Genomic DNA, 20440 nt, shown 5'->3' with positions numbered 1-20440 from the left:
GTGTTTGTTTTGCCAGAGAACTGGTGGATTTTGCTTTGTTTCTTTCTATAAAAGACACATCCATGCCTTATGCAAAAACTCCTGCCTGTGAGCTGGGATCAGAGAGTAGAAAGGGCTGAGAGGAAGAAGAGGAGTTACGTGGTGGAGGCATTAGTGAATGGGAACTGCAGGCTTTAATGTAGTCCGGTGCTGCAAAGTGGGTCTTACTTTGGGAAGTCTTTCTGCAGCCAGGAATAAATCCAAAACCTGGGAATCTCAACATGTTGGATTAGGTAGGACTCTTTCCTTCTGATGCTAGCAAAGAGCAGGATCTGCTGGACTAGAAGGGTGATGTGGTGGAGGGTTGTGGAGAAAACAAAGGTGTTATTCTGGCCTGGAGTTCCCTGAAGACAGAGCAGGCTGGTGTTAGTGCCAGGGACACAGTGCAGAGGACAGCAGTTACGAGGGCTTCCTTTCTGAAGATCCCCTCACTAGCTGCCTGCTCTGGCTATTGTAGGGAGGTGGAACACCCTGTTCTCATATTGCAGGGGAAGGAGAGGTGGCATTGGGGAACTCACAGAAGAAAACCCAGGGATCTGAACTGAACTCCAGCATCTGGACCTCAGTTCTGCTCTCACAACACCTGGTTTGAGGTCCCTTCCAACCCAAACCATTCTAAGAGTCTGACATTCCTGTGACTCTTGCTTGTTTTATGCTAGCCTGACTTCACCAAGGGCAGCGGAGCTGCTCTGTGCCTAAGCTAGAGTGGAAAATCCAATCCAGTGACTCTCTTTCATGCTTCAGCTTCCTGACAGATTCCAATAAAGCGGTCTTACCCCTCTCCTCCCACTCAAATAACATAATACTATTTATTTAAAAATACCATCAAGCAAAGGACACAATTCAAAAGCTCTGATTTAGGAAAATTGCTTGTTTGCTAATCATTTCCTTTTCCTGATTCAGAGCTTGCTTGCTCATAAAATATTGATATATTGGGCAGGCAGGGATGCTCTTGGCAATGAAGATGAAAAGCAGAAGTGCTGATAAAAATACATAGGCTTTTTTATGCTTGTGCAAAAGCTAAACTTTGGAAAGGTAGCTTAGAAGCTGGCAGGCAGAAACTATGAGGGCTACAGGTGAAGTCAAACCAGAGTGGAACGAAGATATTGTGGGACAGAAAAAAGTGGAGGGAGTAAAAGGGGAATGGAGATGGAAAAAAGCAAAAGCAAAACGGGCAGGAAACTGTTGAGCTGCAGAGATGGCTGGGGAAAGCAATATGTTTGGAATAAACAGCAAAAACTAGGAGTCTTGAAAAGCCAAACCAGGAGAACAGAAACAGAGTTCAGAGAGCCTGCAAACATGAAAAAAAAGGTGTTCCTGCCTTACCCTGGCTATACCACTCTCCCCATTTTCATAATAGGAGAAGGAACACAAATGACATGGAAAAAAGTATACTTGAGACTGTCAGAAGGAAAAACCTACCTCACATGTGAGCTATGCTGGTTGTTTCTGCTGTGTATCTCTGAAAGTCTGCTGCTTTCTCTGAAGAGTGGCTATTTCTGAAGGTAGAACATCCTCAACAACAGAAAGAAGGTCTTCTATGGAACAAATTGTAGGCCTATATTTTGCAATTTAGACTGGGAGGAGAAGAGATGGAGTTAAAGTTTGGACCTGGAAATGTGGGGATGCTGAATCCAAGAAAGGAATCTCTGCAAGTCCTCCATGGAGGCTGTACTGCTAAATGACCACAGTTGTTACAGATGTGGTGACCTTGTGCTAGCCTCATTAAGAATGCTGCCTAGGAGGTGATGGACTTCACCATGAATCACTCATTCTGTCTCAAAAAAGCAAGGAAAGGAAGTGTTTCACTTCCTAGTATCAGTAGCCTGCCTGTAGACTTTCCCTTATACGTGCTTATGGGGGGAATTCAGCACACCAAAGATCTTTTATGTATGAGGGCTGCATAAATGAGCTGGGTCTTCTTCCCTTTCTTGCCTTTATGTGTACTATGCTATAGCAACCCTATTGCAATATAGAAGACCCAAGCACTCCTATATCTTCTAAGTATTCCTGTGAGGCCTCATGCAGAGGTGTTTTTCTTATTCAATCCCAGTGAAACAGTTCCAGAAGAGACACTGAGGAGAGCCAAACAGATCGGGTTCTCAGACAAACAGATTGGGAAATGCCTGAAGCTGACTGAAGTCCAGTGCCGTCAGCTGAGACTGAGGAAGGATGTAGTGCCCTGGGTGAAACAGGTATGTGAGAACATCACTCTTCAGTGGAGGCCTCCAGGAGTGCAGGGGGCAGGAGACCCCTGTGTTGTTAGAAACAGATGAGGTAAACCAAGTGGAAGCCCTGGCTCTGTTAACATCCCTGAGCATTTTGACATTGATATTAGAGAAGAACAAATTTCACCCATGTAGCTGTGACTTCCGTACTGCAGGCATCAATGTAATGACATGATCATCCCCATGGAGCGACTCAGAATAGTCTCGTTCATATTCTGTGTGACTGGGGGGAAACACAGCTCTCTGGCTTCAGGGAAAGGCTGAGTGAGAATGCTGGCCCTCCATGGTGTGACCATGAAAAGTATCATATGTCTTTTCTTTTGGTAGTAGCTTTTTACAGGCTAATACTTTATTTGCATTATGCTGTTGTTATGGGTTCATTTGCTGTTCATTGTGACAGCACAAGCATAATGAGCTCATCTAGTATTCATGGCAGTGTCATGAGTGCTTTGCTAGGTGTTCTGCTGCTGCATTTAAGGTATGTTGGTATTGAATTGCCACCAGTTGGTTTTTTTTTTGCCCTTAAAAAGGGAGGAAAAAACCCCAACCCAAACTACTGAATGTATCTGAAAGAGCTCACATGTATCCTCAAGCCCAATTCCAGGTGCCATGAAGTACAAGTTGCAGTATTAGTAACACTGATGAGCAGCAGACACGTAGTGCTAATGACATAAGGTCACATTCTTCATTAATCACAAGGATTGGGACAGGCAGTGGAAATTCCTGAGAATACCTGGGACAGGTTTTTAAATGGTATAACATGTAAAAATTCATGTCAGGACTGCTTTACTATAGCTTCCTGATCAGTATTCTGTGTAAAAATGGTTCAGCTCTTCATTCAGGGAACTTCAGCAGTCACTGCTGACCTAGATGGGCTAGTTACCATGTATAACATGCAATATGTAGTTGACACAAATAGATTGTGAGCAGCCTAGCAAGCAATTATTCTTCTGGGTTCTCTGGTGACTAATTGCATAAGAAATTGTTGAAAACTACATATAAGGGGTGGTTGAAAATCCCTCTTGCTTTGTGTACTATTTAATTATCAAAGCATGAGTTATATTGTAACATAAATACATGGTACTTGCACTGCTTGCTGCTACTTGGCATGATCTCAATGTAATATTGTGTGTGTGTGTTAGTATTCCGCGTGGGAGTGAGACGAGGTCAAGAGTATAGTGTGAAGATCCCAGAGCAGCTAAAGGGGGCAGGAGCCCTGGAGGAATGGAGACCTGCGTAGTTAGTAATGCCAAACTAACTAGAGAATGAAGGCCTCAGCAAGAAGGGATGGGCAGGGAAAGTTCTTGGGCTGTGAAGGTATTTACCAAAGAGATGCAGAGCTAAAACTGCAGAGTTTTAGCTCAAAAAGAGGTGGTAGACTGTCCTGCTGACTGCACTGTGAGGTCTTGGGGGAAAGCCAGGCATATGCTGTGTTGCCAGCCCAGATCACCTCCTTTTGAGGAAAGACATGATGGGAAAATAATAGGGGAGAACTAGGAGTAGAAAAGGGTTAGTATGTCTGGGTCTCTGAGCAAAAGCAATCCCACGAGTGGGTTTGCGTTTACCTGAAGCAGGAATAATCCAGACTGTCTTCCCCAGCAAGTTCTTTATATGCACCACTGGGACTTTCTTTATCCTCCTTTATAGTATGTAAAAGTTCTGACTGGGTTGAACCAGCCCTGTTGGCAGATCCTCTGGTACTGACCAACCAGGTGGCTTTTGGTAAATGTGCATCCCAATACTTGAAAGTCCCACCATTCATTGCTCTCAGTTAGTTTTTAACAGCCCATTGTACCTTTCAGTTTTCCCAGAGGCTGGTGTATGGTAGGGGATGTGATATACCCACTCAATGCCATGCTCTTTGGCCCAAGTGTCTATGGGGTTGTTCCGGAAATGAGTCCCATTGTCTGACTTAATTCTCTCTGGGGTGCTGTGTTGCCACAAAATCTGTTTCTCAAGGCCCAGGATAGTGTTCCGGGCAGTGGCGTGGGGCACAGTGTATGTTTTCTGCCATCCGATGGTTGCTTCCACCATGGTAAGCACTTGATGCTTGCCTTGGTGGGTTGGTGGGAGTGTGATATAATCAATCTGCCAGGCCTCCCCATATTTGTACTTCAGCTGTCCTCCATACCAAAGAGGCTTTAACTGTTTGGCTTGCTTAATTGCAGCATGTTTCACACTCATGAATAACCTGGGCAATAGTGTCCATTGTTAAATCCACCCCTTGATCACGAGCCCATCCGTATGTTCCATCTCTGCCCTGATGGCCTGAAGTGTCATGGGCCCACTGGACTAAAACATTGCAAGCCATGATGGGAAAATAATAGGACAGGATGGGAAAGACATGATGGGAAAGACATGATGGGAAAGGGATAGGAGAGAACTAGGAGTAGAAAAGGAAAGAGGGAAAAGAAAAACCCCGAAACACCTGCATGTAAGAAAGATCTTGCACTGTCCAAGTTACAGTCCCTCCTCTTCTTCCCCATACAGATTGACACACTGGCAGCAGAATACCCAGCTGTAACTAATTACCTCTACATCACCTACAATGGGCAGGTAGGCACGTTTGGAAACAGCAGTCTCGTTGCTGTCTAGTTTGATCTCTTTCCTGTGTGCTGCATTATTTCTGGAGATCTTGCAGAGGTGTAAGTGTCTGTAGCAATTATTCTGGATGGTGTTACTTATGATCCCCTTACAGTGGGCCTGACGCCTTCTCTTGCTCAGAAACTGATCCAGTGCATTTAATGTTAATGCCCCTTTCTTGTTATGATCTCTCATGTATCACCTGCACTTGCATCCTCTGTGCACAGGCCAGGTGCTGGGAATACAGAACTCATGTTTCACTCATCTCATCCTAGCATTCATTTTCGTGTGAAACTTAATAGCTTCTTGCACTGCTCAAATAGCCAGGTCAGTGATGCTGTGTCTCCTTTGGTTTGGGTGCAGCACTCTTAATTCCGGTAAGGTTGCACTTGACTTACACTGCAGTAAATGAAATCAGACTTAAAGCCTGAAGGATCACACTGTTAGATATGGGCTGAGCACCAGAAACTGTTCTGAAAAGCATGGAGTTAGGTGCAGTGGAATACAGATCCTAATGACTTTTCTCCCTCCCTTCTCAGGAACATGATGTAAAATTTGATGACTGTGGGGTGATGGTGTTGGGCTGTGGACCATATCACATAGGTAAATCTTTCTTACAACTCCTCTGTTCTCCTTGTACCCTCGAGCCTTCTTTGGATATTCTTGTGGTTCATTTGCTCCTCCTCTTATATGGTGACAAAACCCTCCAGAGCACAGTGCACAGGACATCAATTCCTAACACAAGGTTTGCCTTTTACACTTACTTGGAGTCTTCATTTCACACCCTGGAAAAAACAGGAGAATTTTATTACTTTTCACTGAGTCACCGAGTCGTGATTTCCACAAAATTTTAGGGATTTATTTTTAATCTCACTTTTTGTGCATGTTAAGGTTTTGAGAATCTGATACCTTGTGTAGCAGTTTATTGCTCCCATACCTGTCCTATGTGTTTACTGCCAGCTCCTGACTATGTTGTTACATACTATACATTATACTACTTTAAGTATAGGTGACTATGACAGTGTTTGGATACCTTCAGCTGCTTTTGTTCAAACAGTTCTCTCTCTGTTGTTTTTTTAGCCCACTCATATGATTATGCAGCGTAAGAGTTTCCTCGTGGCTATGAGTATTGAGCAGTCAGACTGCTGAATCCTCTCTATGGTGAATTTCACTTATTCTTTTAGTGGATCTTTCCAAATAGCTTGCAGTTATTGACAAGAAAAAAAATGCTTGTGATTCAGAAATATTTTTTGCTCTGCCTCTCACAAGCAGTGGTGGTGGTGTTTGAAAGCTGAAATGGAAAACTGCATCCATTAGTTTCGCTTGGATGGACAGGTCACGTGCCACACTCCTGGTGCTCATTGCAGGATGTGTCTTTTTACACTCAGTTTCCAGTAGGAATGTTGAGATAAGTGAAATCAGGAGGAACACTCCATGGTGATGCTTATTTTTTTTATAAGCATCTCTGCCAGTCAGGTGGGGTTTAATGATTTGATCAAATGTATGTGAATATATTTTGCCCTTTTCACCTAAAACTCCCTATTCTGATCTTAGTCTTACCTGTTCTATAGCTTTGATTAGATCAAGACAATGTTTTGAAAGAGGTTGCAACTAAATAAACGCTGCAGAAGAAAACCATTCCTTGAACCTCTAAAAGATTTCCTTTCTAGGTGCAATAGCCAAGTTGATTTTTTTCATTCCTTTTGCAATCCTTTGAAGGCAAGTGAGCAGCGTGCTTTTCCTCTCTGCTTTCAGAACTGTAATCATAATTCAGTGAAATCAAGTTAGTGTTCCCTGTGGATTTACATTAACAGAAGAGGAACGGGTCAGAAAAGGGCTCAGTGATTTAGATGGAAGATAAACATGTGATGTTACTTTTATTTTAAACAAGATTCCTATTTCCTTTGTGAAAACTGAGAAACGTGATGTGAATCTGCTCAGCTGCACACTCTTGAACTTCAGAGCTGGATTTGAGGCACCTCAAAGCCTGAGCTGCAGTGTATGACCTGTGCTCCATGGCGTATTGCTCTTCACTTGCTGCCTGTCCTGTAAGGGGAGTTTGTTTATGTGAAAGTCAGCCCTGAAAGCTGTGTAAAGCTGTTTCACCAGCAGTGTGGACCAGCAGCATGCCCTGTACATTTTAAGGTGTGCATGTAGGTTTAACATGGTTGAAACCTGAAAGTGAGTTCAAAACCATGCCTGTATTGATGCAGCAATTATCTGCTGAGGAGCAGTGTCTGCTTATGTTACAACAAAAGCTACAAGTATTACTAATTATTTGCTGTCTTCCCTTTTCCCACTGTTTAGACTTGAGCATTACCAGATGTGACTGGAATATATTTACAAGTGTTCAGCTGTTTTCCCAGGTTGTATCTGAAGCAGTCAGATGGGGACTCCAGGTGACCATTGTGTCCTAAAGTTGAGGTTTCTTGCGTGTATAAAGATTTGATTTCCCTCCTCTTCTGTGGAGTTTTAGCAGAGGCGTAGGCATGTTTTGAGGTTCGTTTTTGAAGGAAGTAGGGAAATAAATTTTGTGTTTGTGAGTGACCTGTGACAGCCATCTGTTTGTGACTAGGTACAATTAAGCACAGGCTGAATTTCCAACGTATCTTGGCACACACTTACATAAAAATAGTATCAGTTGTTATCACGTAATGACTGTGAATGCATCATGATGAGGCCAAGGTTTGTTTTGTAGACTATAAGCATTACTATTTAGCGATGTTTTCTAATATGCATCATTCCATGGTTGTGGTACTCCTCCTAGATGTTTGAGTGTTGAAATTTATGGGACAGTAGCTGTTAGAACAAGTCTGAAATCCAGCACTGCCTGAAGCCTGCAGCATTGCCTGAGTCTCAAGTCCTGCAGCTTGCCCAAGACCAAGCCTCAAGTTCTGGTGCTCACCTCAGCTCCCTCTGTGCCTCTTTCTTTAGAGGTGGCTGCAGCACTTACTCAGGGTTCAGGACAGTAAGGACATGCTTGCCTTTCGGTGTTGCCACAGTCACTGTGGCCTTTGAACAAAGATAAAAGAAGCACAGAGTGGCTCTAAAGGTGTTGTGCTACTGATTTGCCTCATCTAGGGTCACCATAGAAGTTAAACCCACTGACCTGCAGTTTTTCTGTTGCTAGGTTAGCTATACTCTGCTCTTCTGGAAGGTACAAAACACTTCAGTCTTCTGTTTTTTAAACCATATCTGTACAAATATTTTGTGCTTCCTGGAATAAATGTTACTATCTTAGAATAATGGGCACTCAATTTGGTCACCTCTAAGCTTCTGCCTCGTATCTCAAAGCTCATTGGTTGGGAGGCAATAGTAGTGGGATGGGCAACAAGAGCAGACAGAAGTGTTTATGAGCACAAGATGACAGACATAAGTGTTTATGAGCACAGGATGACAGGCATGTTATAGAGGCCCGTCACTCCTGAGGAGCTGAGCCAACTTAGCAGTTGTGCTTGGAGGCTCACATTTGTGGATCATTAGTTTCCATGGGAGGACAATTAGATTTCTTGTTCTGAGCTGACAGGAGGGAATGCTGTCCTGGTTATTTTTCTTTTCTAAACTTGAATGCTGAAAATGTCTGCTTATGTATTCTTCTTTGCATCTTTCCTTTCCTTGCCCACTTTTCTGTCTCCTGGCAGGCAGCAGCGTGGAGTTTGATTGGTGTGCTGTCTCCAGTATCCGCACGCTGCGTCAGCTTGGCAACAAGACTGTCGTCGTGAATTGCAACCCAGAGACAGTGAGCACAGATTTTGATGAGTGTGACAGACTGTACTTTGAGGAGCTGTCACTGGAAAGGATCCTGGACATCTACCAGTATGAGGTAAAGGAAAGCAGAAGCACAACAAAAAGCCATGAAGCAAACCGAACTTCAGAATTCATGTCACTATCTTGCTTTGGTGGAGCAGCTGAGGGAGAGGGGGAAGAGCTTGCTAGTAAAAGCTGTTTGGTTTGGATCCCAGTGTTGCATTTTACACATCATTGATGTTCCTAGCAGCCTGCTCAATAATGAATGCCAAATAAATATTAAATTATTTTGCAAGATGCCATATTGTGCAATATTTACAAGCAGATTTAATTTGCTGCACAGTCATTTATCGCACAAATTGTTCTGCCCTTGTGGTGCTGAGCTGTAGCACTTAAGCATATCCTTGACTTTATGCACAAGTACTCCTCCTGAAGCAGTAGAATAAGTGATGGGCATAACACTAACGTGTGCTCAAGAACCTGCAGTCTTGGGCTTGCAGTACAGTGGTGATGTGGTGCAATGTGCAGGCAGATCAGGCAGGGGCATTAGAATGGCCATCAAACAAAAACATGATCCAGCTCCTGATCCAGACATGGCACTTGTCTGTTAAGGAGTTTTCAAGTGTTCAGAAGTGCTGATACTAAGAGATGAAGAAGAGTCCCAAACAGATTTGGTCATGGGAAGATATATATTGTAAACAGCTGGTCCCAGTATGATAAATATTTCTAACTGGTAACAAACTCATTTTGATTTGTGGCTGAGGGTTTCAAAGGTATTTACAGGAATCTCGCCTCCCTTGAAGTTCAGTGTGAGTTGACAGTATAACTTGGTGAAGCAACTCTGCAGAACCCAGGCCATAACCCAGGTTAAATCCATAAGTTTTAACTTACGATTCTCTTATGCCTATTTTCCCCAATATATGACAATTTGAGCTTATATCCTTTATGAGTGGCTGCAAGTTTCTGAAGTGTTTTCTATATGTTTGGCTATGTTTGATCAATCCCAAACTTGGAACCAAGCAGAAGCACATCCATACTCAAGGCCCAGTCTCTAGGCTCTGTTCTTAAACAATTTGCAGAATACTATCTAGGACCATCTTTAGATTGTGTGTTCACACTTTCCTATGTGTACATGTTGGTTTAGCTCTTTAGATTTTCATAAAATGAGACGGTCCTACTGGAAAGCATGGATTTAGGACAGGCCAAAAGACTCTTGTGGAGTCTTCAAGGCTGGTTTTTGAGCGAGGCTTTGAACTCTTGTTTGCTTAAGCAAAACTGAACTGCTGAACTTGAGGCGTGGAAGAAATTGCTGGGAGTTTGTCAGACAAATAACGCTGATGAAACACATCATCTAATTACTGCAGGATCAAAGAGGAGGTAGAGATAAGTGATGAGGGAGCAACTACTCATTTAAACACATAGTGCTAGTAATTAGCAAGTTGGGTAAGAAAAATGTGTGAAAAGAATAATGCATATATATTGAAACTTGCATCATCCTGCTTGTCACAGGAGAGCTTGGTGAGTTTGATGGGAGGTGTTGCAGATCTCAAGGTCTAATAGCAGCATCCTCTGGTACCCCAAGCTGAAGAGGAAGAAGACTCTGGCAGTTTCCACAGCTCATCAGAGGGACTGTACTCATGCTTCTGGGCATGCACTTAGCCTGTTTTGCTTGTGAAGTAAGCCAATAAGTGGTTGTAAGAGCAGAGAAGGCACAGAGAAGCCAGCAAGAGCTGAGGTGGTGGGAATGAGAAGGGACAGAAGAGATGTGCTGAGAGTTAGCAGAGGATTCTCCTACTCTGACTTCAATCAGAAAACAGCCAATTTGATATTTACTGTGGAGGTGTTAAAGCCATCAGGGGGTCTCAGCCTCAACATCCAAAGTTAGGGTTGTGCAGGCTAATAAATCCCAAGATGAATAATAAACAGTTGTTTTACAACACTTAAGTAGCAACAGAAGGGAATGGCATCATTATGCCTAGTTTGTAAGTATGGAAATGGGGTCTGTGAGGAGAGGCTGCAGAGAGTCATGTAAAAGGACATAGGCAGACCTGGGGACAGGCTTCAGACCTCCAGCAGAGTGTAGTCTAAAATATATTATTTGCTATGGATGAGCCAAATGCTAATATCCTGTTAACAGAATACTCCCTCAGGCAAATGCAGTTGGAAGCCAGTCCCTAAGGAAATGATCAAATTAAGAAGTCAGGATGCAATTCTGAGACTCCTCACCAATCCTGCAAATAACCATCTCTCCCAGCTTCATAGACAAAGCATGAATAATGCCATGACTTCAGACTGATCTTTTAAATAGTCCTGCTCATTAGCCTCTTCTGGTGTTCCAGTCTACAGTGGAGATAAATACTCTGAAAAGTCCTGGATCATTGGCAAAGCATAGGTAAAACCATCACAAAACCATGGAATCATAGAACCACAGAATGGTTTGGGTTAGAAAGGACCTCAAGATCATTTGATTCCAGCCCCCTGCCATGATCCACTAGAGCAGGTTGCTCCAAGCCCCTGTGTCCAGCCTGGCCTTGAACACTGCCAGGGATGGGGCAGCCACAGCTTCTCTGGGCACCCTGTGTCAGTGCCTCAGCACCCTCACAGGGAAGAGCTTCTGCCTAAGAGCTCATCTCAATCTTCCCTGTTTAGGTTTGAACCCATCACCCCTTGTCCTATCGCTGCAGTCCCTAATGAAGAGTCCCTCTCCAGCATCCTTGTATCCCTCTTCAGACACTGGAGGCTGCTCTGAGGTCTCTACGCAGCTTCTCTTCTCCAGGCTGAAAAGCTCCAATGTTCTCAGCCTGTCTTAGTATGGGAGGTGCTTCAGCCCCTGATCATCCGCTGGACTTGCTCCAACAGCTCCACGTCCTTCTTCTGTTGGGACACTGGAACTGCACATAGTGCTCCCCATTTCCCTCTGTGCAGCAGATACATCAACTCCCTAAACATTTTAGGTTAGCAGCAAACCTTTGATGACCTTTTAGCTCAAATAAATAGATGTATTCACTTGTTCCAATTTTTCTGATTAGATAAATGAAGCTCAACTGGGGAGCAAGGTAACCACCAGGATGGTAGGCAGGTTCCAGCCACCTCCAAGACATAGCTTCACACTTAGATGTAGTCCTACCACAGGGATTTAGTCAGCCATCCCTCCTCTTTCTCTCTCTTGTGTCCTCCTTTTACTTCTCCCCCTCCAGTCGACATTCATAGCTCCTGTGACACTGGGGACAGCACAGCCCTGCTTTGGAGGGAAGTTTAATTTACTGTCAATGTGCAATGTTAGGTGGCAGTCTATGAAGACAATAACTTATAGAAAAAAAACTAATCCTTCCTTCAGATTTATTGGCTCTTTGTTTCCAGAGAAGATGTTCCCTTTTTATTTTAATATCTATCTGCTTGAGGGCCTCTTCTGATTCTTTTTTAGTTTCTAGGATCATTCTGAAACAATTCATAAAACTAAAGGAGGCTCTTAGGTACAATTTTAATGGTCTAATTTGTTTTCAAACTCATGGAAGAAGAAAACCCAACTGTATTACTAATGACATAAAAGCAAGGTAGTAATAAAAAGACTGATTTTTGTTATAAAGGGGAAAATAATTCTCTCCAGGCTTCTTCCAGGAGATTATGTATAGCATATATCTTAAAGGTATCTAATGGCAAAGATGTTATTCATTTTCTTTATAATTAAAATATGGCTGATGACAAAGTGGTATGCAGTGAAGTCTATTTCTGCCTGTCCACATTCCTCAGTGGAGCAGTCCTGTTGCAGGGCAGTGGGCTGCTCTTTGTGTGAGAGTATACTTTGGGAAATAACAGTGGAATTTTAAAGGAAGATGGAAGCAGCAGCTGGGTCTCAATTTATGGTTCTTTTGGAGTAAAAATGTGTATATGATTCTTTGCTATCTGCTTGAATAAGCCATCTCCTCTTCCTCCTTGGGGCTGGAGTCCCCATTGCCATTCCAACTTGGAAGTAGGCACTATTTGGACTTTAGAGGCTCAGTGACTTGAATTTTTTTAAAGGAAGAAATATGCAGCAACTGAAGAGAAACTGTTAGCTGGGACATTCACATTTCCAATGTGTTGAGGATAAATTAAGATGTTGGTTGACCTTGGCAGCAAAGCTAGGTTGACTTGTTATCAAACAGAAACCATTCCAAGCTGCAAGAAGGGGGTTTGCATATTCACTGTCTGGTTCTTGTCTATGTGGGATGATAAGGGGCCCAGGGACTAGAGGTAAGTACTGTATTTTGGATGGGTCTGAAAGCAGTGAGGAATAGATTTTTCTTCTGAGTTGGAGATAGCAAGCTCTGATGTTATCAGAAAACCCCATGTGGGGCCAAAAGAGTCTCTGTCCTTGCTCCACCCTCTACTACTCCCTATCCTAAGCTCTTTCAGGTGGCACTGTTGGCTGGCAGCAGTGTGTGTTCCCATGACTGCATGGTGAAAAGGAAAAGAAACTGTCTCCAGCACTGTATATTAGCATGTAAAGCAAATAGTGATCTTGCAGACCTTTGGATAATAAGTGCTGCTTGAATGCCAGACTTTTTTAGTGGAGTTTTATTATGGTAGGAAATTAACCACATTAAAGTTGAGCAGGGTTTGTAGTAGCACTTACCATCTGGTTGTTCTCAGTCACTTCTAGTCCATCCTGCTCTCAGCTTACAGATCTGCCACTTTATATCCTTTTCAATCCCTCATTAAGAAGTTCCTCTTTCAGGAAGGCCAGTGGGGCAAACCATCTTCAGGAAAAACACACTTGTTAATTAAAAGAACACTGGTACTCTAAAAGATAGAGCCAAGCCATGAATCACTTGATTTATGTTTCTCATTTGCTAAAGGTGAGTAAAACTGTGAAATACATTTGGTTCCAAAGAGCTTTTTCACGGCAGTTGTCCTGTGGGTCTGGTTCTCCTTTGGGCAAAGCTTCACCAGCTTTAATTTGGAAGCAAAGTGCCTGTTATGGAATTACTCGTACTTATTACGCAATCTAAATGTAACTCAGGGCCACATAATTGTTGCAGGTACTCTAAGGCTTTTTTTAACTATTGAAAGATTTCACACCAGACTAGGTTGTGCTTGAAAGCATTAGGGGCTCTATGTAAAACTAAAATGCCCATATTTGCCCTGAAGAAATAGTTGTATTTGCAAGCAAGCTTACCTGGCTCGCGTTATTTGCTGCTTATTATTTCCTCCCTTAAAATGTGCTTACCCAGTGACAGACATGAAATGTGCCATCTGTGGCTGGAGGATGCTGTGCCTCTTGTCTTCCCTTGTTCAGTTCTGGAATTGATGTGCTTGCAAATAGCGGAAAAGAGCATATATGGTAGTTTGGCTGAAATAGTTGTTACTAGTAAGTGTGCTACCAAAAATGAGGAGCGAGGTAGGAGTAATGTGATTGAAGTAAAAAAAGGGGCTAAGTGTGTCCAGAGTAATTCGCCATCACAGGCTGTCTGATGGATTGGGCTCTATTGAAGTAGACTCGTGCTTTGCACAGGACAGCAAGGGATCAGCAGTGAGCACTCCTTAAAGACTGGCTTCTGGAGCTAGGGAAGGTTGGTTGCTGAGCAAAGCACAGTGCTGGCAGAAAAATAAAGATCCAGTTGTTTCCCATTGTCTGTCTGCTGGAGGTTACTTCCCTTGCAACTCTGTAGGGAAAAAAAAACTTTGGGTGCATGTCTGTTACTGTGGAAGTCTCTGACCATGAGCATGGGAGAGGCTGTTTTCTTATAAGAGCTTGACTGAGAAAGAAAGGGAACCTAAAGCATCTCGTTTGTTCATGCTGCTGGGTTCAAAGGTGGCAACAGGCGAGTGGAAGCAGACTCAGATCTGATGGTCCCCATATTCACGTGTGTAGGAGAACACAGAAAGGAGACCTGACCCCACCAAGCAGAGTTTTGAGTTTCATTGTGGGATGTCACACTTTCATAGCACAGTGCCCTTTCTGTGTGAAGCAAGGGAGCATATGTCAGATCAACGCTGGGAAAGCAGCAGCAACACCTAAACATGACATGAAAAGAAGGTAAGTCTGTGGCTATAGCAGAAGTTATAAAGTCATGGCTTGGTGTCAAAAGGCTTGTGAACGCTGCAGTTTTCTTTGTTTTCCTGGGGAATTTGACCTCAAGTTACTGTTGGGTTTTGAGAGGATATTGCTGTTTTAGAGAGCCTACGCGCTCTGAATCACACTTTGTAGCCTCTGGGTCAGCACAATTATGATCTACCTTTGCTCATAGCAACCTGAAAAGTGATATAATCTAAATATTGGATTCCTAGTTATAGCAGCTCTTAATGTTAAGCTAACTTGGACATGACTGTGCGCTTTCTGTCTGCCAACAGGGATGCAGTGGTTGCATTATTTCTGTAGGAGGGCAGATTCCCAATAACTTGGCAGTTCCACTGCACCAGAGTGGAGTGAAGATCCTTGGCACAAATCCTTTGCAGATTGACCAAGCAGAAGATCGCTCTGTATTTTCAGCTGTTCTGGATGAGCTGCATGTGGCCCAGGCTCCCTGGAAGGCAGTCAGCACACTGGTAGGTTGGGATATGCATTTGGGAAACAGTAGAGCAGTGGGGCTTGTTATGAGCATCTGCTCAGGGTGGACCAATGTACTGATATGTTTCAAGATTCCAAATACGTTTGACAGCTTTTTACTGCTGATAGTAAGGAACTTTTTGACCCCTGTAAAGTGGTGCTATAGCATCTGTCAGAGTGGGATGGAAATCGGAAAGGAAGTGTCTTTAAATCACCTTTACTCAACATGGCCTATAAAGCCAGCAGAAGTCAGCACCACTCTCAGGCTACTCTAGTTTACCCAACTGGCCTTGAAAACTGTTCCAGGAGGTGGAGGTGGCAAAGGATTAGAAATGTGTCGGCGATGCTCTTTTTTTCCTGGTAAAGCTCTATGGACAGGAAGGATCTGAAGATGACAACTCTGGAACTAAGAAGTGATGTGTTACGTTCAGGCCAGGCTGTAGTCCCTGATTTTCTCCCTCACCCCCCAAGTCTTAATGGCTGATAAAGTGCAAATGCAGCTAGAGGTGAAATTTTGGAATGACTTCAAAATATTTTCTTGTTCACAGCATGCTTTTCCTCCCTTTCTTCTAGAGAGATGCAGTTGAATTTGCAAGCTCTGTGAGTTACCCATGTTTGCTGAGGCCTTCCTATGTTCTGAGGTAAGGTTTAACCATCGGAGCTCATCAGTTTTGGGGTATGAACTACCCCAACTACTTTGAGACAATGGAGAGTAATTTCAGGGAATGTGTGGAACATACTGTGCTAGGTGCATGTGGCATAAATCTTAATGCATGTGCCACCATCTTAACAGGGATGGCAACTACATAAACCAATCCAGGAAGCCAGTGGATCCCTTATGCTCATCAGGCACAGATCAAAAGTAGAACATAAGTGTAAGAATGTCTGTTTAGCTGTATTATCTTTTCCATACCTTAAGGCTAAACCCACAAGCCATTTATGTTACTTAAGGTTCTTGAGACTACTACCTGTACAATTGAGCCAGAAGATTGTTTGGCACCAGGAAAACCAGAAGGAAACATGCTGAGGCCATTTTCTGGGGTTGGCATCTGTTTTCAGAATATGACTGCACATCTTTTGAATTCAGCTTCTTATTTGCCAAGCTTCTCTGCTTACAGGCATGTTTTATGTCCCTAGATTGTGGCAGCTGCTCCTCATTAAATAAGCATTGTGCAGAGCCACACACTTCCAACAGCTTGACTTTCTGAAGACGTTACAGCAGCACATACCCACAGCAAACTTGTGCCTTCTGAGTGATCACTCTTCTCTGCGAGGAGTTTCTTCAGAGCTGGATGACTAGGCACAGAGAGACAGTTTGCTGGGCAGTTTACAAGTGAAAATAAATTGGAGACAGGATCCTTTCCGCATGAGAAAGAGATGCATATCAAAATGGAAAGGCACTGTTCATTTTCAGGGGAGAAAAAACAAAACCCACACCACCTTTGTATTTAAAAAGAGAAAAAGGAGAAGGATTTATTGGGTGTTCAACCCTCAAGGAAATATCCTTTAGGAGAGACTGCTGAATGTGATTTTTCTATCCAGTTTCTCAAGTTTGCAGTGGGGTTGTGAAGCAAAGCTAAAAACCAGCACTCAGATAAAGGGGAGAAGTTAGAAACAGCTCCTGACGTAATTCTTCAGGTTTTTAGGGAACACTTCTTTTTAGCCTGCTGTTTCCATCTGTGTTAAATCCAGTATAGGCCTTCTCCCTGTAAGTGTTTGCTAAAGGGTGTTTGTGCAGGTTAGGGCGACTTCAGGGAGAAAGATGGAACTGGAGGATGTAAAACTTGAGGAAAGAGAAAGTGAAAAGCTCTGGCACAGCACACTGCCTGGCCTCTTTTTGCAGAACAGCAGCAGGTCCACAGCTAGACTTCATCATCCTTTGAACAGATACAGCCTTTAATATCTGCCAGTTGCCTTGGAAAACTAAATGCATTTTTCCTACCAGTTATTTACTGTGTTTACCAGCTTGCATCCTTAGCAGTGCTATTGACATAGGTCCTTGGATTTAATTGAACACTATTGATTTACACCAGCTGAAGAGGTAGTCAGGTAAGTATAATCACACAAGTACTTGTGTCTATTTATCATAGGCTGAAGTGACTGATTTTGTAGGATAGATCCTTCCTGTACTTTTCGCCACAGCTTCTGTGGGTTTGCCCATCAAAACAAAGAGGAAGCTGAGCATCAGTGGTAGAAATGACCAATGTGACATCATTTTCAAAGGGACCTGAATCACTCACTGGAGGTTCATTAGGTATCAGCTCTGCCTTTCTTTCAGTTAAGAGTGAAACAAGTGACAAGTCAGGAGCTTGCTTGGCTAATCTGTCATATAAAGGTAGTTGGCAACCCCGTGCTGTGGTATCTAACAAGCTGGTCATCTCCCTCAAAGTCACAATGGAAGCTGATCTCGTTTCTTTGCCATTCGTACAGTGGATCCGCAATGAATGTTGTATTCACTGAAGAGGAAATGAAGAAGTTCTTAGCAAAAGCCACCAGAGTCTCTCAGGTACCAGTCTTTGTGCTGCTATTGTGTTTTTTGTTTGCTGTATCTGTTCTGTCTCTGCTGCGTTTTCCATCTCTCTGTTTCTGTGTTGCATCTTCCTCACCCTTTCCCTTGCTTGTTTGGTGAGGAGGCAGTGAAATTAGAGTTTGACTCCTCTAGCAGGCAGACTATGGGAGCCTGTGCAAGCATCCTTAACTGACACCACTGAGATGCCCACATGGAGCAGGGGTGGAAGTCAGCTCTTGTACCCAGGCATCAATTTCTGAGCAGTTAATTATGTAAATAGATGTAGGGTAGCTGACTGGCACCCTTCCTACCCCATGCAAGCTCACTAGTAGTACATTGTGCCAGCCAGCACAGAACTCATAGCATCTTTCACTCACTTTCTGAACTGTTTTGTCTGGCTTCTTTGACCAACTTCAAACTTCATCCTGGCATCTTCTCTCTCACCAGTCTCACCAATGACTTTTAATTTTTTAACCTTTTTAAACGCAGCAACATTTGCAAGCTTTTGCTGTGACCTTTAACTCTCCAAACCATGTGCTGAGAACTGTTTTCCTCTGATACAAAAGCAGGACTGCTGCCTGCTTGCTGTTAATCCAGTGGGATTATTGATCTGCAGAGTACACAATGCACAAGATGAAAGCTCTGGTTTCCATTTGAAATGTTTTTCAAAAGCTAATTTGGGGATTTTTAGGTGTCCTTTTTTCCTATCAAAGGGAAGGATTTGGTTTAATACATTGAAATTTAGAAAAGAAAAATCTAAGTAATTTCCCAAAGACATAAATGCCTCAGAACATAGTAAACAACTCAAACCCAGAATTTCTTCTATACCTTCTGTCAGTGTTGTTGTACAAGGGATGTTTGGGGAGATGAGAATATGGCAGGAGAAGAAAGTTAAACATTTGAGGTTGAATGAAGACCATAAAGAATTCAACAGTCTGACCTTTCAACAGTTCAGAACAGTGCTGTAGCACCATAAACACTGCTGTCACAGGAATCTTGGAGTTAAAAATGAGTAAGTCAAAGATGAACTCTCTGAAAACACAATTGGCTGTGGAAGCCAGACATATTACTGCTTATTCAGGGGATTTCTTAGGTGATAAAAGCTTGAACAAGAGCAAAACCGTGTGGTTTTTAAGTGTATGAGGTAGCATTTCTGCAAGAAAAGATGGAATGAAAGAGAATTTGCAAAGTGATAGTATCCTGAAGGATAGGTAAGTGTGGAAGCAAGCAGACCACTCATCACCATCTTTGAACAACTTTAAAGGGATTTTTGAAAGCAGAAGGGTATCGCTGTTACTTCCATCAGAAGGAATTCTAATTCTCAAAAGCCTACATGGTCAACCACTGGTGGATTCTTAGCAGTGCTCAGCCTCCCAAAACACCTTGCTTCCTTCTGTACTTTATCTTAGGTACTCTGCTTTGTGTTTCCAAACACATATACAGAAGCAGACTTTCTGTGCTGCTGGATGGCTTTGTGATGGTCATGGATACCCTATAGGACCAGGAAAGTGACCCTGTGTCAGCTTAACTTGCCACAGCTTGATTGACTTGAATTGGACAGTGTTGCACTGCATTGCTGAGGTGTTTTGTCCCTGGTACAGGAGGCCCTGCTGGGAGTAGAAGTTAATACATGATGTATTCCTAGGGGAGAGAGTGGATGTTCCCATGGGATGCTTGCATCCAGTTCTGCCACACAACACGGCACTGATGCTTGCTGCAGACATGAGTGGTTTTACACCATGAGTCTTCAGATGCTCTAGCCCTGTTCCTGCTGAAACTTACACTACATTTCAACACTCAATTCTTCCTAGTGTAGTCAGACTGCTATGGAAAGACTCCTTTTTTCATCCAGTATTTCATATTGACAAAAACTATAGCATAGTTGAAGCTAAACCTGCAAAAGGAAAGCCAGAACAAAAGTACTGTATTCTGCTTCTAAATTAGGGAGGTTTTTTTAGTCTCATCAAGGCTTTATGGCCTGTGTGTGGTCCCACTATTGTTAGCAGTGAGCATACAACTAAACCTAAGTACATGTTCAGTTTGTGGGACACTGGCTTCGTTTTTCTGCTTGCAAAGCTTCCCCTGGTTGTGCTCCATCCAACCGAGCATCTCCAGATAAAGTGCCTGACCAGCGGTGGTCTGTTGTTTTAGCTACTTTGCTGTTAGTTTTGTGTCATTATGGCATTTATGTTGCCGGTCATGTTCAAAACTTCTTGTGTGAGACGCATTGGAGTAAGCAAATGTCGTGGTTTAAACCCTAGCCAGACAGCTTGTTCACTCACTCCCAGTGAGTGGTGCTGGGCGGAGAGCAATAGAAGCCCCTCCGGGCTCTCCCCTTCCCTGCTCCCAGAGGAACAGGGAGGAGGATCGAAAGAGTGCAACTCCCACGGGTTGAGACAAGAACAGTCCAACAACCAATGTACAACACAAATCACCACCGCTACCACCAACGACAGCAAAGAGAAAATAACAAGGGAAGAGAATACGATACCACCCGGAAACCCGTGTCCTTCCAGGTAACTCCCAGTTACCCCCCCCCTCCCCGGGCATGATGTGCTGTGGTATGGAATACCTCTTTGGCTAGCCTGGGTCAGGCATCCCGTCTCTGCTTCCTCCCGGCTTCCCCTCCTCCCTGGCAGAGCATGAGCCTCACAAAGTCCTTGGTCAGGGTAAACATCACTTAGCAACAACCGAAAACATCGGTATCACCAGCACTGTTCCCAGGATGGAAGTCAAAACACAGCACTGCACCAGCTACCACGAAGGAGAAACTTGACTGCTACTGCTGAACCCAGGACAGCAAAG

At 43.4% G+C, this 20440-nt stretch overlaps 1 protein-coding gene across 1 annotated transcript in view; it reads left to right on the top strand.

Annotated features, from left to right (window-relative positions):
• The window catches only part of CPS1 (carbamoyl-phosphate synthase 1), a 110901-nt gene that overhangs the window by 69814 nt on the left and 20647 nt on the right, over positions 1 to 20440 (top strand). Inside the window, exons 24-30 of the mRNA XM_062602193.1 lie at positions 2093 to 2234; positions 4758 to 4823; positions 5390 to 5453; positions 8492 to 8673; positions 14931 to 15125; positions 15700 to 15767; positions 17557 to 17632. Coding sequence (XP_062458177.1) covers positions 2093 to 2234; positions 4758 to 4823; positions 5390 to 5453; positions 8492 to 8673; positions 14931 to 15125; positions 15700 to 15767; positions 17557 to 17632 — 793 coding nt within the window. The remainder of the gene's footprint in view (positions 1 to 2092; positions 2235 to 4757; positions 4824 to 5389; positions 5454 to 8491; positions 8674 to 14930; positions 15126 to 15699; positions 15768 to 17556; positions 17633 to 20440) is intronic.

The sequence above is a fragment of the Pezoporus occidentalis genome, unplaced genomic scaffold (assembly GCF_034315485.1).
Source record: "Pezoporus occidentalis ecotype Australia unplaced genomic scaffold, CSIRO_AGI_Poc_V1 ctg118, whole genome shotgun sequence".
NCBI lineage: Eukaryota > Metazoa > Chordata > Aves > Psittaciformes > Psittacidae > Pezoporus > Pezoporus occidentalis.
The sequence above is the reverse complement of the archived record's forward strand: the minus strand, read 5'-3'. Positions and strand labels throughout refer to the sequence as shown.